This window comes from Festucalex cinctus, chromosome 1, assembly GCF_051991245.1.
Source record: "Festucalex cinctus isolate MCC-2025b chromosome 1, RoL_Fcin_1.0, whole genome shotgun sequence".
Classification (NCBI taxonomy): domain Eukaryota; kingdom Metazoa; phylum Chordata; class Actinopteri; order Syngnathiformes; family Syngnathidae; genus Festucalex; species Festucalex cinctus.
In genome coordinates, this window is record NC_135411.1 from 25022564 (window position 1) to 25038619 (window position 16056).

General features: G+C 40.3%; 1 protein-coding gene across 3 annotated transcripts in view; it reads left to right on the top strand.

Moving 5' to 3' along the window:
• The window catches only part of LOC144021123 (contactin-associated protein-like 4), a 96289-nt gene that overhangs the window by 71489 nt on the left and 8744 nt on the right, over window positions 1-16056 (top strand). For all 3 annotated transcript variants that reach the window (XM_077525167.1, XM_077525168.1, XM_077525174.1), the window contains 5 exons: window positions 125-295; window positions 5220-5438; window positions 7381-7620; window positions 7859-8098; window positions 12586-12719. In XM_077525167.1, the coding sequence (XP_077381293.1) occupies window positions 125-295; window positions 5220-5438; window positions 7381-7620; window positions 7859-8098; window positions 12586-12719 (1004 nt within the window). The remainder of the gene's footprint in view (window positions 1-124; window positions 296-5219; window positions 5439-7380; window positions 7621-7858; window positions 8099-12585; window positions 12720-16056) is intronic.

Here is a 16056-nt window from a genome sequence, read left to right on the forward strand (position 1 = left end):
AAATAAGTCCATGTATATATATTTTTTCTTTTTCCCAATTGTGCCACTTCAATCAGTGTACAAATCCAGCCTCGAATCATTAAAAATGCATCAATTCATGATTGAAATCATTTTGTGTCCTCAGAGAATTTCTGGAACGCTGCCTTCTTCGCCACAGAGACGTCCTACCTCCACTTCCCGACGTTCCACGGCGAGCTGAGCGCCGACATCTCCTTCCTGTTCAAGACCGGCGCTCCCTCCGGCGTCTTCCTGGAAAATCTGGGCATCAGGGACTTCATTCGCATCGAGCTGAGCTGTGAGTTTGCGCCCCGGAGGTTGCTTAGTATGCCGTGATATGTATTAATAGACTATTCAATTAGCCGACTGTTGTTTTTAGCTTGTTTCAGGCTGTGATCCTGCAAAAGTGCCTCATTAGGCCCGTGGCAGGATTTACCTGTGTCGTTCACACAGCTGATACAGAATCCCATTATGGGATAATTGAGTGTCAGGTGTTACACTTCAAAACCACTTTCTGTCTTCTGCGCCTGCCTTTCACATTCACTGACCCGCCTGGGTTACGCCTCGATATAGCACCCAAAACTGCTTTACTCCTGTTTACCTGTACCTTTCACGCAGAATATCGAGACAGGAAAAATACTTCATATAAATTTTCCACCACTTTCCAACAAGCAGTATGGCAGATTGTTCAGAAAAGATTCTTCAAGCCGTTTAATGCCACTTCCAATCAAAGTTTACAGTTCAGCTAAACATCAAACAAAGTGAAATGCATGTTGTCTTTTTAGAATAACAACACAACTTTGGCTTCAAATTGCGAGTGTAATGATAACACATAATGTCCCCTGCGAAAAATGACTAATAATACAGCATTTGTTGAGTCACTTCTTTTAGCTGTGAAACGCTTTATTCATTTGTGTCTACAAAACTGTATTATACAAACCTCACTGCATGAATTTATCGTGTGTGGGCGGGGGCGGGGGGTTTGGAATTGATTACAGCGGACTCCTGCATATTTGTGATTTTTTTTTTTTTTTTTTTTTTTTTTTAAAGAAAAATATTTTTTTTTTTTTATATTTTTTGGGTGAAAAATGCCGAATGGCAGTATATCCCCTTGCTTATTCAAGAAATTTGGACTGGGTTTAAAAAAAATAAATAATTGATTTTGAATCGATTTTTCTTTGCGAGCCTTACTATCTCTTTTTCACATAAATTCATAAGAAAATATCATTTTAAAAGCCTTTTTTTTTTTTTTTTTAATCTTACTCTTTTGTTGAAATTTACTATTAACGTGAATTTAAAAGTATTATGGAATTAGAATTATGAAAATATTTTCATCTCATCCTTGCTGATGTCAGTGACTGTAACACTTAAATAATTATAACACGTGTTACCTAAATTAAATCATTTACTGCCTCTGCAAAATTGAATTTGGAATTTAATGTTTGTGGAGTTTTTATCATGTCCTTGATATTTAAGAAGAATTGATTGGATTCCATAATTAATCAATATTGAATTGAATTGGTGAAAAACATTGTGAAATCGAACTGAACTCTTGTGAATCAAAATCGAATCGACCCAGCCCTTGTAAAAAAAAAAAAAAAAAATGTTTTTTTTTTGTCAATGCAGTTATAATAATTCTAATGACTGTATTGTCATTACCATTCATGTCAAAGGGATGATTTAAGAGTGATTTGAGTTACATGTGTGGTCACGGAACAACTCAAGCTTGTACCTCAATACACCACGATTGACGATTGACGATTTTTTGGAACTGAAGTACTATTCTCCTCATTCATTTTTACAGTGTACTATACCTCCAAATCTGCTTTAGTCCACCATACCATGTACAGAACGACAAGACGGGAAAAAGACAGTGACGAGCCTTGTGAAAGGGACTTCTGGGTGTCATTCCGATGTGATTTAGTTTGCATGAGAATGAGCCGGTTGTTTACGACGTGAAACTTTGACGAGTCGGCCCACTTTGGTTTGTGGTTCCGCCACGGTCGGCGTGGGAATCGAAGGGGACAAAAACAGCAGCTAATGCAGGGACGCTCTGGGGAAATCACCAGGTTCCAGCTCGGAATACTGCCGCTCTGCTCCCATCGCGGGGTAACTCTGTCGCCAGGCTCCCGAGAAACGGAGGGAGTCGGAATATTGTTTCATCTCCTCCTCCCGCCTGCCGCCGGCGTTCTGCTTGGCCAGCACTCTGCTAAATCTTTCAGGAGGCCGACACGCTCCGGCGGCACTCCGGCACGCGGCGATCCATAACGGGCCTGAGGCAATTATATCAACAGCGTAAATGAAAGTGGTCACACAATACGGAATAGCTTCTTCTTCTTCTTCTCAAGCCCCCGAGGCTCGGACTGCTGCACAGATACCAGCCTCGACGCTCGCAGAAATGGAGTCGAGTGTCAGCAACAAAATTGAAGTAGCCCTAGGAGTGAGCCCTGAGGGACTCCGTAGTAATAGGAGACACAAACACCGGAGAGAGATTAGCTTTTTTTGGCTCAGACGCTTTGTGTTCGTAGTCGAGTCTAGGTCAGGGTTGTCTAAACTTTTTCATTTGAGGGCCACATACAGAAAATCAGGAGGACGCAAGGGCCACATAATGTTATGAAGAGAAATTGTGTTTAGTCCTAAAAATTGTACAAATAATTTGTTTGTGCTTTTGCATATTTAGAAAAATGCTACAGTATATAAACCAATTTATTTGTAATATGGCAGTAGGGATATTAAAGTTTTGGATTTTTTCATTTTTGTTTTTTTTGTTTTGAGTTCTGTTTTTTTATTTTATTTAGTTTGTTATAATTAGTTTTTAGGGTGGTTGTTAGTTTTTATTAGTTTTAGTTACTTAATAAATGCTTAGTTTTAGTTTAGTTAGTTTCAGTATTAGTTTTAGGTTTTTTGTAATCTGTATTACTTGTGTGCAATATTTAAAAAACACTATGGGCTCAACATCATTATTTTGGTTTATATCAAAATAAATGTACTAAAAAAATCACATTTAAAATAATCCCCAAAGGTTCATATATTAAATTAATTACCAAAGACTAAAACGAAGGACATTTTTCCTATAATTATAGTTAGTTTTATTTTAATTAGTTTTGTAAACTTAAAATGTAGTTTCAGTTAGTTTTCCATTCTTAAAGAGCATCTTCGTTTTTATTGTATTTTGTTAACAAAATTGTTGCTTTGAATTTTAGTTTTTCCATTAGTTTTAGTTAACTAAAATACACTTTAATAGCACCTGTTTTTCAAAACCCTCCCTTATTACTTTGACCATCTCCAAACAGTTTTGTTTTTTTTATTTGAACTGGGTCAAATGCCATTTTTAGCACATGTTGCGGGCCACTAAAAAATGGATGGCGGGCCACAAATGGCCCCCAGGCCGTAGTTTGGACACCACTGCTCAAGGTGCTGGTAAAGTTTGCAAAGCCATGTACATAAGGTGGAATAAAGGTGAAATTCCATCCATCCATTTTCTTGGCCGCTTACTCCTCACAAGGATCGCGGGGGTGCTGGAGCCTATCCCAGCTGGCTTCGGGCAGTAGGCGGGGTACACTCTGAACTGGTTGCCAGCCAATCGCAGTAAAGATGAAATTATTTTTAAAAAATCAGTTTTCGTTAATGTAGCTGTCATGAAGAAGGTGTGTGGAGCGAGTGGATGAGGGGAGATGGACCCAAAGGCGGAGCAACATGGCCGGGAGACAAACAGGAATGAGAATAACTTTATTGACTAACACCAAGTAGAAGACCGGATCGGATGTGAGCGGACTGGTTGCCATGACTGGACTGAATGTGGACAGACTTGGCGTGACATGGAGAGACTTGGCAGGACAGACTTGAGTTGACGTGGACAGACTTGAGTTGACGTGGACAGACTTGGGTTGACGTGGAAAGACTTGGGTTGACGTGGACAGACTTGGGTTGACGTGGACAGACGAGTTGACGTGGACAGACGAGTTGACGTGGACAGACTTGAGTTGAACGTGGAGACTTGCGTTGAACGTGGAGGAACTTGACTAAACAGAGAAACTTGACTACACGTAAACACTACTAGCACAGCACACCTCAACAGAACAAGACAAGACAATGCCACCACGACGCGTGAACAAACACCACTCACTAAATACAACACTAACGAGACACTAACAAGACACACCTGGGAAACACAGCAGGCAGAGGGCACTAATTAGCAACACATACGGGGGAGGGGTGGACAAGGTTCACTATGACGAGACTAGGGGAGATAAAACTGGACAACAGACAACATAAACACTCAAAACTAAACCAAAACTCAACCCCCCAAAAGCGAAACATGACAGTAGCAGAAATGAGTTTACAATGCGTACAGTATGTTAAGGTTGTTAACTCATTCACTGCCTTTGACAAGTACACTTGTCAATTGTATTTTTTAGAGCGGGGATAGATGGGGAGAATTTGATTATACTGCACTGTAAATGTCAAACTTGGAAACAACTTTACTGATTCCCAACCACCAGTAGATGACATCATTGCCCCATTTTATATGAAATAAACAGTTTCAGAGTCCATGGGAGAAATGGCTGTATTTTGGCAAACCTACATTTTTCTACTGTCAATTACAAAAGAACGGGACGAGGCAAAAAGTAGGGAGTCTATTCTGTTATTTGGTAGATTCGGTTTATATATAATTATTGAACGTGATATTGCATGGGTACTGAACATTTTGAAAATTTCTAAAATGGCTGGTCGTGAATGAGTTAATCATGAAATTGTCTTCGATACTTATGAAAACAAGTATGTTATGGTTATAAAAGACAGTTTGAAGTATTCTATTCCTATTAACCGTTTTTTTTTTTTTATCACTTTGTCAGACTTGACATAGCATTTAGTCTTAGGTGAACTCAATGTACATATTTTCACGAATAGTTTTGGGTTCTTTTACGAACATATTTTTTCATAAACGTGAAATACATTTTAGCATCTTTGATTAACCTGATGCACTTTGATTTTTTTTTTCTTAATGACTAAGCTAACAGACTTCTTGATAAACATTGAAGGCAGTAAGTTTTCAACGTTTCCGAAAACACATTATTTTCACCAAAGACAAGTCAAATTATGTGACTCTTAATAAGTTTAACAAAAAAAAAAAAAAAAAAAAAAACTTTTTTATTGAAGACCCAAATTGTGATTTGTTTCCAAAATAAACATAATGATCTCTATGTTGTGCCCCCCGCCAGCTCCCACCCGGGTTCTGTTCTCCTTCGACGTGGGCAACGGTCCTCTGGAAGTTGGCGTGGATTCGAACACCCCACTGAATGACGAGCGCTGGCATCGGATTCGCGTGGAACGTAACGTGAAGGAGGCGTCTCTGCGATTGGACGCCATGCCCGCCGCCACCCGCCAGGCGCCCGCCGACGGACACGTTCACCTGCAGCTCAACAGCCAGCTCTTCATCGGTGAGCCTATCAAATTGCTGAAAACTTAGGCGAAAACAGTTTTGTGTGCGAATGTTTGTTAGCTTCTTTCTGTCTGAACAAATGTAGGCTCGATCAAACACTCAGTTGCGTGTAACTCAAGTATTTGTGTAATCCTTTGCCATGAAGATATGTCTCATCCAAAGCCGAACCCCGAGGTGGAAGTGAGTCGTTAATGTTTAATGTGTATGTTCATTATCTTAGCTTTATTAGCTCCTGACCACGTCTTTGTGCGACTGTAAAATATTAATATACCCTTTGCACTGGAAACGCCTGAATATGTGTACTGTGCTGTACAGAACTGAACTCCGAAGTGGAAACCGGGCATTAAATTTGAGCCCCTGAGTTGGTTAGCTTAGCTTCATTATCTCCCTAACCACAGAACAAATAAGAAAAATGCTCCAGTCAGCACGACTCGCTAATAAACTTCCCAATGTGATTTATTCTTGTGAGGCTCTTAAAATAATCGTTAATTGAACCACCTGAACCACAGGGGGTGGAGGTCATTAATCAGTCCGTCATGTAATTAGCCATTAACGAGCAACGACAAAACTTCATCAATACAGCCACCGACCGGTCTGTTTATCACCGCTTCAACGCTGACGCTGTTTGTCCATCTTCAGAGAGCTAAATCCATCGGTGAGGGTTTTATTGTTGTGCAAATCTCAGCACGGACGTCACTTCATGTCCGTCAACAAGCCAACAAACAACAAGTGAGCAGATTGCATCAGGAAGCGGCAGGAAATATTGATTTTAGCCAGTAATGTGCTAAACGTGTTTACCTGAGCACTCCGGTGGATTTGTTTTCCGGAGAGGATATGAAGCATCGTTATTCACCGTCACCCTTGATCCCAAAGATTATATGAGAGAGTGGGAACCGTTTTGGTGCAATAGGATTGATGTATTTCCTATCGTATATTCCCCTAATGTTACGCAGGCTAGAATAAAATGAAATGACTCATCCTCAAGTTGCACCAGTTAAAGAGTTAAAAGTAAATGGTTCGAATAAGACGATTGTAAATATTCTAAAACTTGCACAGGTTGACATAAGACTACCGTAAATCTCCCAACAGTACAGCTGTGCAGGTTGGAGTAAAACTACCGTAAAAAAAAAAAATATATATATATATATATATATATATATATATATATATATATATATATATATTAGGGATGTTTAAAAATAGATTCGGCAATATATCGCGATATTACAGCACGCAATTCTCGAATCGATTCAACAGATCGATTAAAATTCGATTAAATCGATTTTTAAACACAACATCTTACTTAGGGTTGGGATTCATACCTTAAGCATGGAAGAATGTTATATTAATGGAACATTAAGCCTTAATATTTTTATTTCAGTGCTGTTCAAACTTGAAACCAATTACAACCTGTTTGTTAAATAAGTTATAAGACTGACGTTTCACTTAAATAAATAATACATCTTCATACAAATCTTATAGTGTACAAGTTTACTTTTCTAAATTTAAGTTAAAAAAATTACAAAAATCGATTTATAAATTCATATCAGGATTAATCGTTGTGTGTGTATATATATATATATATATATATATATATATATATATATATATATATATATATATATATACGAATTTGCACAGGATAAAATAAGCATGCTGTAAATCTCCCTCAAAATTTTGAAAGTCAAATTTTGAAATTCGAAATTTTGAAATACCCAAACCTGGGTACATTAAAAATATATACATACAATACAGTAAATCTCACAAAAGTTGCAGATATTATAGCAAGGCTGACGTAAATACTCCCAAAATTGCAAAGGTTAAAATAAGACAATAAAGTAGGATGAAATACGAGCATAAATCCTACAGAAATCCCAAAAGAGAGAAATTATAAACATTTGTCAAAATGATCTAATAATAATGATAATATGCACATGTAGGGGGGACGGCATCCCGCCAGAAGGGTTTCCGTGGTTGCATCCGCTCTTTGCAGCTCAACGGCGCCACCCTGGACCTGGAGGAAAGGGCGCGCATCACGCCCGGCGTCCGGCCCGGCTGTCCGGGACATTGCGACAGCTACGGAGCGCTGTGCCGCAACCACGGCCGCTGCGTGGAGAGGAACAACGGCTTCCGCTGCGACTGCAACCAGTCGGCTTATGACGGCGTCTTCTGTCATGCTGGTGAGCGTCCGAGTCGTAGTGGGTTGTATTATGTCAGATTGGGATTTTTATTTTTTTAATTTTTTTTTATTCTGACACTGAATTTACTTTCACTTAGCAAGCTGAAATTCGGTGGGAACGTCTATCATAAGTAGACCCACAAAAAAGCTAGTCAGATAGTACAGCTAGTCAGCCATTTTGTTTTGAAACCATCGATACTACTCAGACGGGCGACACCAAACCTGCATGCTCTCTCCAGATATGTCGGCAGTCTTCAAGCCGACAACATCCGTCCGCTACGCTTTCTACATGGACGCCTCTGAGCGGAGCGGCGGCAACATCAGTGCAAAGCTACCATCGCCATCCTCCATCTTGTCTGACGTGAGCCTGAGAGCGGAGAACGTGTCGCTGAGCTTCCGAACCAACCAGAGTCCTGCGCTGCTGCTCTACGTGTCGTCGTACCAGCGCGAGTACCTGGCGCTGCTCATCAACAAGTATGGTGAGGAACATTTGTTTAGTTATTATTTATATTCAGTAGGCAATTGAATTTCAGTGCCCTATAAACCCAGCATTTCCCCCGATACCAGAATGGTTTGACCCAACTTGTCATATGCCACACTACAATCACCTGTCAATCACTATGAAAACTTTATTTAAAATTCAGTTAATTGTTTCTTTTTGAGAACAGAGTTTTACTAGGATCCCAAAGATGTCAATTTATGGTTATAATCTGTAAGTGCACAAATCTTTATTTATAATTAAATCATTTATTTATTCTTTTTTTTTTTGTAATATCTTTTTATTTACAAATAGTTAAAGGGATCACATAAATACAAATAGAGTTCCAAAGTTTAATAATAAATCAGACATTTTTTTTTAGTTTTTTCCCCCCTTCAATCAGTAATGATTTGCGCTGATTTAGGGGTACTTGGGTGGAAAAAAAAAAATTCACAAGGGGTACATCACTGAAAAAAAGGTTAGAAACCACTGCCCTAGAAGGTAATAAGAAAAAATCAGATCCAGTTAGAAATGTCACCGATAATAACAAAATTTGGTGGTCATAAAAACTGTTCAAGGTTCAAGCACGCCATGCCTGAAATTGAACAGGAATTTTGCCATTTTTGTTCAAACCATTTTGTATTATATAGCACCCTGTGTAAAGTTTAAAAAAAAAAAAAAAAAAGGGCCTCCGTCACAGTTTCACAGATAAACACAAAACTTGGTAGAATTTTTCATGACAGCATGCATGGAAAAATCTTAAGAACCCATGCATGAAAGTGAAGATGACATCCATTTTGGTTTAAAGCAGCCATTTCACACTCAGCTGCACCACCTGGAAAGCTAGGGAAAAAAAAAAAAACATCCCCTGACACCTGTTTCTCCGATCAGCACATAATTGGGTGCATATGTCTATCATAACAGGAAGCAAAAAAAAAAAAGTCTCATGCTTCAAATTGAATGGGAAGAAAGCCAATATTGTTTGAAACAGCCATTTTGGGCACATTCCAGTGCTTGTATTTAAACAGACTAACGACTAGGAAGTTAGCTAGACAAATGGGTGATGCTGAATTTCAAAGCTTTGTTTGCCTTTGCTGTGTAATGTGGTTGAGCATGGCATCAAAGCTTGATGATTTTCAAAAACGAAATAAAAATACACCTCAAATCCTCATCTTTCCCCATTTTCCTCTCAGCCGCTCATCTTCACCGCATCCTGCCTTATCTTGTTGACCAAGCGCATCGTCTTCACCTGATGTTGACCCCCTTCCCGTTTCTTCCTCCACTCTTTGGCAATCCTATCAAGCTCTGTCAGTCGCTTCCTCCTCCGGCCGCAGTCATCCTGTCAGCCTCCGTTGCCTTTTTAATCGCTCCAGCTGCGCCCGTTATTAGCTTTTTAGCTCGGGCTGGGAGGAGGGAAAGTCCACTGGTGTCATTAGTGAGACATGACCAGCGCTTTGCAACGGAAGGTCACAATCAAACTCTCACGTAACTTTTGTCATCTGTGTTGTATGGCCACATCAAGATTGACGCTAAACGCCTCCTCTTTTGTATTCTGTGGTACTGAGCACAGTAGCGCCATTAGCAACAGAAGCTAACAGGATAACGTGGGGCTTCCATTATTGATGATTATAAGCTGGTTTACTAGAGAGATGACTTTTGCCGAACTGTAAAAATAAGTATTAGTTTTCGGCATTGTCTGTGGGTGGAGTATTATGGAATCAGAATCCTGCCAATACGCGAAAAAAACTCGTAATAAGGGTTTGAATCTACGAAAACATTTTTGTATGACTGAAAATTTGTTTTGAATTCCCAAAAAGAATGACTGAAAAAAGCTTTAAAATAAAAATAACTGATAAGAAAAGAGACACATATTTAAAAGTATGACTTTACAGTGTTTCACCCACAAATTTTCAGAGGTTCAAAACGGTCACAAGCCAAGTTTCAAAAAATGCATTTTGGCATTGTTCTCCCTGGGCATTGATTTGTTTCCCATTTTTGAAACCTGTAAACTCTGACCATTCTCAAAATTTTGAAAAATATGGGTTCTAATCTCCAAAAAGCATATTAAATCATTCAAAAAGTCAACAATTTGTTTCTAATTTAATATTACAGTGTTTCACCCACAAATTTCACCATTCAGGGCGGCACAGTAGTCGAGTGGTTAGCACGTCCGCTTCCCAGTTCTGAGGTCTCCGGTTCGAGTCCAGGCTCGGACCTTCCTGGGTGGAGTTTGCATGTTCACCCCGTGCCCGCGTGGGTCTTCTCCGGGTACTCCGGTCTCCTCCCACATGCCAAAGACATGCATGGCAGGTTAATTGGGTGCTCCGAATCGTCCCTAGGTGTGCTTGTGAGTGTGGATGGTTGTTTGTCTCTGTGTGCCCTGCGATTGGTTGGCAACCAGTCCAGGGTGTCCCCCGCCTACTGCCCAGAGCCAGCTGAGATAGGCGCCAGCACCCCCCGCGACCCTTGTGAGGAATAAGCGGTCAAGAAAATGGATTGATGGATTTTACCATTCAATGACACAACAGCGACACTCACAGGACCATGGAAGAACTACCTGATGGTGTGGGGGGCGGAAGAACACTGCCAAAACTCCGCGAATCCTCGTAAGTGTACTTCAGTCCAATCATCTTTTCTGTTTGCTGAGCTGCACTTTGTGGCCAATGACTGACGGCACAAACCTCCCCACTCCAGCCCAGCCCGGCTTTATACTTCCTGCCGACAAGCTGTATATTGTCTCATCTGTACGTATATCGTATAGTTGATGAAGTAGTCTGCCCGTGAGTTGGGAGGAGCAAGCTGGCCGCCCTGTGGCCCCACCCCCTGCCACCACACCACCACCACCACGTGCCTTCAAGTTTCAAGTACGAAGTTACGAGTATTGGCCGTGTTCTTCCATGGTCCTGTGAGTGTCGCTGTTGTGTAATTCAATGGGACTTTGAATTGCAGTTTCAAAATAACATTGGAAAACATTTTCGGTCTTTCAACCTTCAAGTTACAAGTTTTAAAAATTTACATAAAATGGGAAACAAATCAATGCCCAGGGAGAACAATGCCAAAATGCCTTTTTTGAAATTCGGCTTGTGACCGTTTTGAACCTCTGAAAATTTGTGGGTGAAACACTGTAAAGTTATACTTTTAATTTTTGTGTCTTTTCTTATCAGTTATTTTTATTTTAAAGCTTTTTCAGAGATTTTTCAGTCATTTAAAAAATATTTTTAGAGATCCAAAAATTTTGGGGAGATTCAGAACAAATTTTCAGTCATACAAAAAGGTTTTTGGAGAGTAGACCCCCCCCCCAAAAAAAAAAAAAAAAAAAAAAAAAAACGTGTGAAGAAGCCAAGCCAGAAAATGAAACGGAAGTCTGCCATGTTTGTTTGAAGCAGCAAAATGTTCGGGATTTTGTCTAAATCCTAGCTTTTTGTCACATATATCCTAGAAAGTTGAGTTAAATTATGAGTCATTTATAAGCGTGCACTGATCACAATTTTCTGGCCAGTCACTGATCTCCATTCTTAAAACGCCTGACCTGTGATCCCAGTTTTGAATTCCAGATTTTTTTTCCATTAACCAACACCTTCAATGTTCTTATCTTGTTCTATTGTAAAACGTTGAACAATGCAAGTGAAACAAAGCGCACGGGTTGTTTTAACTGCGCATGAAGCAGTTCTCGCAGATTAAAATGGAAATCGTATTAGTCATCTCACAGCAGAAGAGGACAATGGCGGACTTCTTCAGACCTCTGCGGCAGGAGATGAGATTGGTGGACAGGATCGGTTTTATTTTAGAGGCTCCCCAAAATAAGGAAATCAGCGCCTGAAGCCAGTTCTGCTTATACTTGAAATTTGGTAGACATACGGTATCTATCATAAATAGACCCACAAAGAAGTCTCAAGAATCCTTCCCTGAAAACATACAGCAGGTCTGCAATTTTGTTTTGAAGCAACGACTCGTTTGATGATCCCAAACAAATTGCTCACGTTTCAACCTTGGCGGAGGTCTTCACTCAACCGGGTGCTATTCCAGTCTGTCTTTTTTAGAGCGGAGTCCAATCAAGTGCTACTAAAATAGCTCTAAATGCTAACGTCGCATACTAAATAGGCTATTAAAATCTTGGCGGGGTTCTTTGGGTGGTGTATTGTTTCATCCATTTGCCGTTATAAAAATAACCTCCCAGCCCAGCGCTGTTCTTTACGGGATTAATTAGCACATTTGAAAGCGGCTCTAAATAGTCCATGTGAAGGACAATGTGTTTTATCCCTGCGCTGCCTCAAAGACCTCCGAACGTCTCCTCTTAATGCCGGTGTAATATTAGCTAAATTAATTACTGTTATTGATAGGCAATGAGCTCTAATCCTCTTTAATACGCAAAGCTCCTCATTGAGATTCCGCACTCGGACGAAAGATGCAACTTTTGTCATAATAATAAGGGATTTCTCGGGCAAGATAAGAAATGAGAAAAGGTTGAAATTATGTGTGTGCGTGCAGATAAGCTGGAAGTGCGCTACAGGCTCCACGGCAGCAAGGAAGCCGAAGTGCTGAGGAGCCAACTCAAGGGTTTGGCCGACGGTCGTCTGCATTCTGTGCTCGTCAGCAGATTGATGGACGCCGTCTCTCTGCAGGTAACGCAAAACAAAACAGCATACAAACATTATTCGACTCCCCAAAATTCACTCAGTAGTCCATTAGTTTAAAAACAATTAGCCACGGACAGCAGTTTCACTGATTGATATAAAACCTGGTGGGGTATCATCAAAGAGAAAGTCTCAAGAATCTTTGCCTGAAACTAAAATGGAATCCAGCCATTTGAGTTTGAAACAGCCATTTTGCTCTCACATCAAAGCAACTGTGTAAATAAAAAATAAAAAAACACAAAAAACACAGTTTACCTGAACATCCTTTGAAGATGCAAACATCTCGCTGCTTTACTGCCAAGTTGGCAAACTTAGCTTTATGAACATCCAAGTCTCATTTCATCGTAATTCGCTTAGTCGATACCATTTTTGTAGAGTTACGACATACAGAAATGACGACCAGCCCTCATGGAGATGACAAAGTTGCATCAGGAACATGTGAAGAGCATCTGATGAAATATTCATCATCTTCTTGGCACTCGATGATGTATAAAGTCATCTCGCCGCCTAATTGTCAGAAGATGAAAATCAAGGTGACCTTCTCTCGCTACATTAACGTCTTTCCAATCATGTCTCCTGCGACATCAATCATATGTATTTAAAGCAGCAATAAATAAAAAACAGCTGCCACTATTGGGCGGATGCTATGCTAGATTGTTTCAGGACAAAAGAGTCGTTGCCATTAGTGCACCAGCCTAGACACCTCTCTTGTTGTATTAGCAGTAGTGTTGTTGCAAAATTAAAACAGAGAGATGAACCGTTTTTTTTCGACGCTAGATTTGAAAAAAATAAAATGTAAATTTAAAATATTTAAATTATTATTTTAATAATGAAAATTAATAATGTAATTTTATTCAAATTTGATTTACCAAAGTAAGAAATGTATAGCTCGTTTAGTTTACTATTTTTATTAAGATTTGTATTTTATTAGTTGTAAAAAAAATAATATTTAAATTTACAGTATGTAATTTTTTCATTTTAATGAAATAATTTCATCTAATTTTTGACAGTCTTACTTATAATTATGTGATTATAGTTATGTTTCTATTTATTGTAATTTGTATTTACATTTTTTTTTTATTACTTTAAATGTATAGGTAAAATTGTTAATTTGAGTCTTTTATTATTATTATTATTATTATTATTATTATTATTTTTAATCCAATAACTGTATTTTACACCAATTATAGTGGGGGGGGGTGGGGGGGTGGGGGGGGGGGGGGATCCAAATTAATTTAACAAATATCTCACGACTCCTGATAATATGAACATTCCAGTGGGCCAGCCTGCACACCTCTCATGTTGAGTTAGCATTACCCCGGGTTTTCACCGGATGCGGTTGCGGTGCGGTTGCGGTGCGGTCCGGCGACGCAAGCAATTAGATTCCATTCATTTGAATGGTGCAGTTTACACCGCTTGCGGGTGCGTTGCGTGTCGACTGCGGAAGGCCTGCGGCGTGCCGCAAGCCTTCCGCAAGGATAGCCTATTTTCTATTTTTGCCGGACGCCGCAGCGGTAGGCCTCCGGCAAATGGCAAGCTAGCACAAAACACATCGAGCGGGACAGGAAGACCGACGCAGTTTCAAAATAAATTTCCGGTTACCTTTCAGAATAAAACACTCGCCAGCTCCTATTTCGCAAGTTTTTCAGCAAAACGTGACGTGGGCGTCGCCGGGCCATGTGCTCATTCACGGTTTAGACACCAGCGAACATGGACGAGGAGAGGTTTATATTGGAGGTGGAAAACCACAAAATAATATATGAGACGGCACATCATTTTTATAAGGACTGTAATGTATTGTGAGTTTGATGTTCGCGATTGCTTGTTGTGCCCGTCTCGCTTGCCGTACTGAGCGGCAGCCGGACGCGGAAGACAGAAATAAAGAGTGGACCCGCACTGACCCGACTCTCGTTATTAATATACTTTACAAGGACAACCAAAAAAAGGATGCTGCATGGAATCTCATAGCAGAAGAAGAAGAAAAGGTTAAATCAAAAGAAGTCCACCTCTCTTTCTGCTTCTCTGTTGAGCACAGACTTTCTGTATGTTTGTCGTTGTGAAATGCCACATGATCGCGCGCGCGCGGTCCCGCGAGACACGTTGGGAAGTGGGCGGCGACGGAGCTGCCGGACCGCAGCTGTGCGGAGCCGGTGTGGATTGACAAAAAAATTGACCCGTCCGGAGCACGCAGTCAAGACGCACCGCACCGCAACCGCACCGCAACCGCATCCAGTGAAAACCCGGGGTTAGCCTTGTCGCTAAAACTGTAAATCAATGTTCCAACTTTAAAATGATAAGACAAAGCTTATACGACATTTTCTTTTTATGTTATTTTATTTTATTTTCTGTAACACTTTGAGATTATGCTGATGAAAAGTGCGTTACAAATTGAATTTATTATTATTATTATTATTATTATCCATCCATCCATCCATCCATTTTCTTGACCGCTTATTCCTCACAAGGGTCGCGGGGGCTGCTGGCGCCTATCTCAGCTAGCTCTGGGCAGTAGGCGGGGGACACCCTGGACTGGTTGCCAACCAATCGCAGGGCACACAGAGACGAACAACCATCCACACTCACACCAAGGGACAATTCGGAGCGGCCAATTAACCTGCCATGCATGTCTTTGGAATGTGGGAGGAGACCGGAGTTATTATTATTATTATTATTATTATTATTATTATTATTATTATACGACAACCCTGTATCTCTATATAGTGGTGTGTATGTAGTTGTACCAGCCCCAGCCCAGAAGTTTGCGTTAGCATTAGCATCGTTCCGAACATAATTGCTCCAAATGCTTATGCAAACTTTAAAACGATCAGACAGTGCTTATCACAAGACGTGATGATATGAGTAAGAGCAAAAGATTGGCTAAAGCTTGCAATTTATGTCGGTTATTTCTTCCGTTCAGTGCATCTTTTTTCTAGGAATCACTTGAATCGCTTGCTTGACATGAAAGGAGCTCCAGGGGCCGACCAACTGACGAGCCGTCTGGCTGGCTCATCTGTTTGAAGAAAGAACTTAAAAGATTTCTGACAGGATTTAAGGCTTTAGCCCGACAAACGACGTCGGTCTTCCGAGCAGGGGGAGTCTGTTCCGGGCTGCCCAGGGTCGCCCCGAGTTAAAGGTTCACCGTCTGTCTGACGAGATATACTGCAGACACGGTTCACTTGGCAACGGTTTAGCCTGGGATTCCAGAAAAGATGAGCTGGAGATGTTCGTTTTTTTACTTGACAAACGCTATCATGTTAAAGAAGAATGCTAAATAGAGTTGCGGAGCGATGTGTACATTAGGTAACATATTTGGTAGGCATATTTG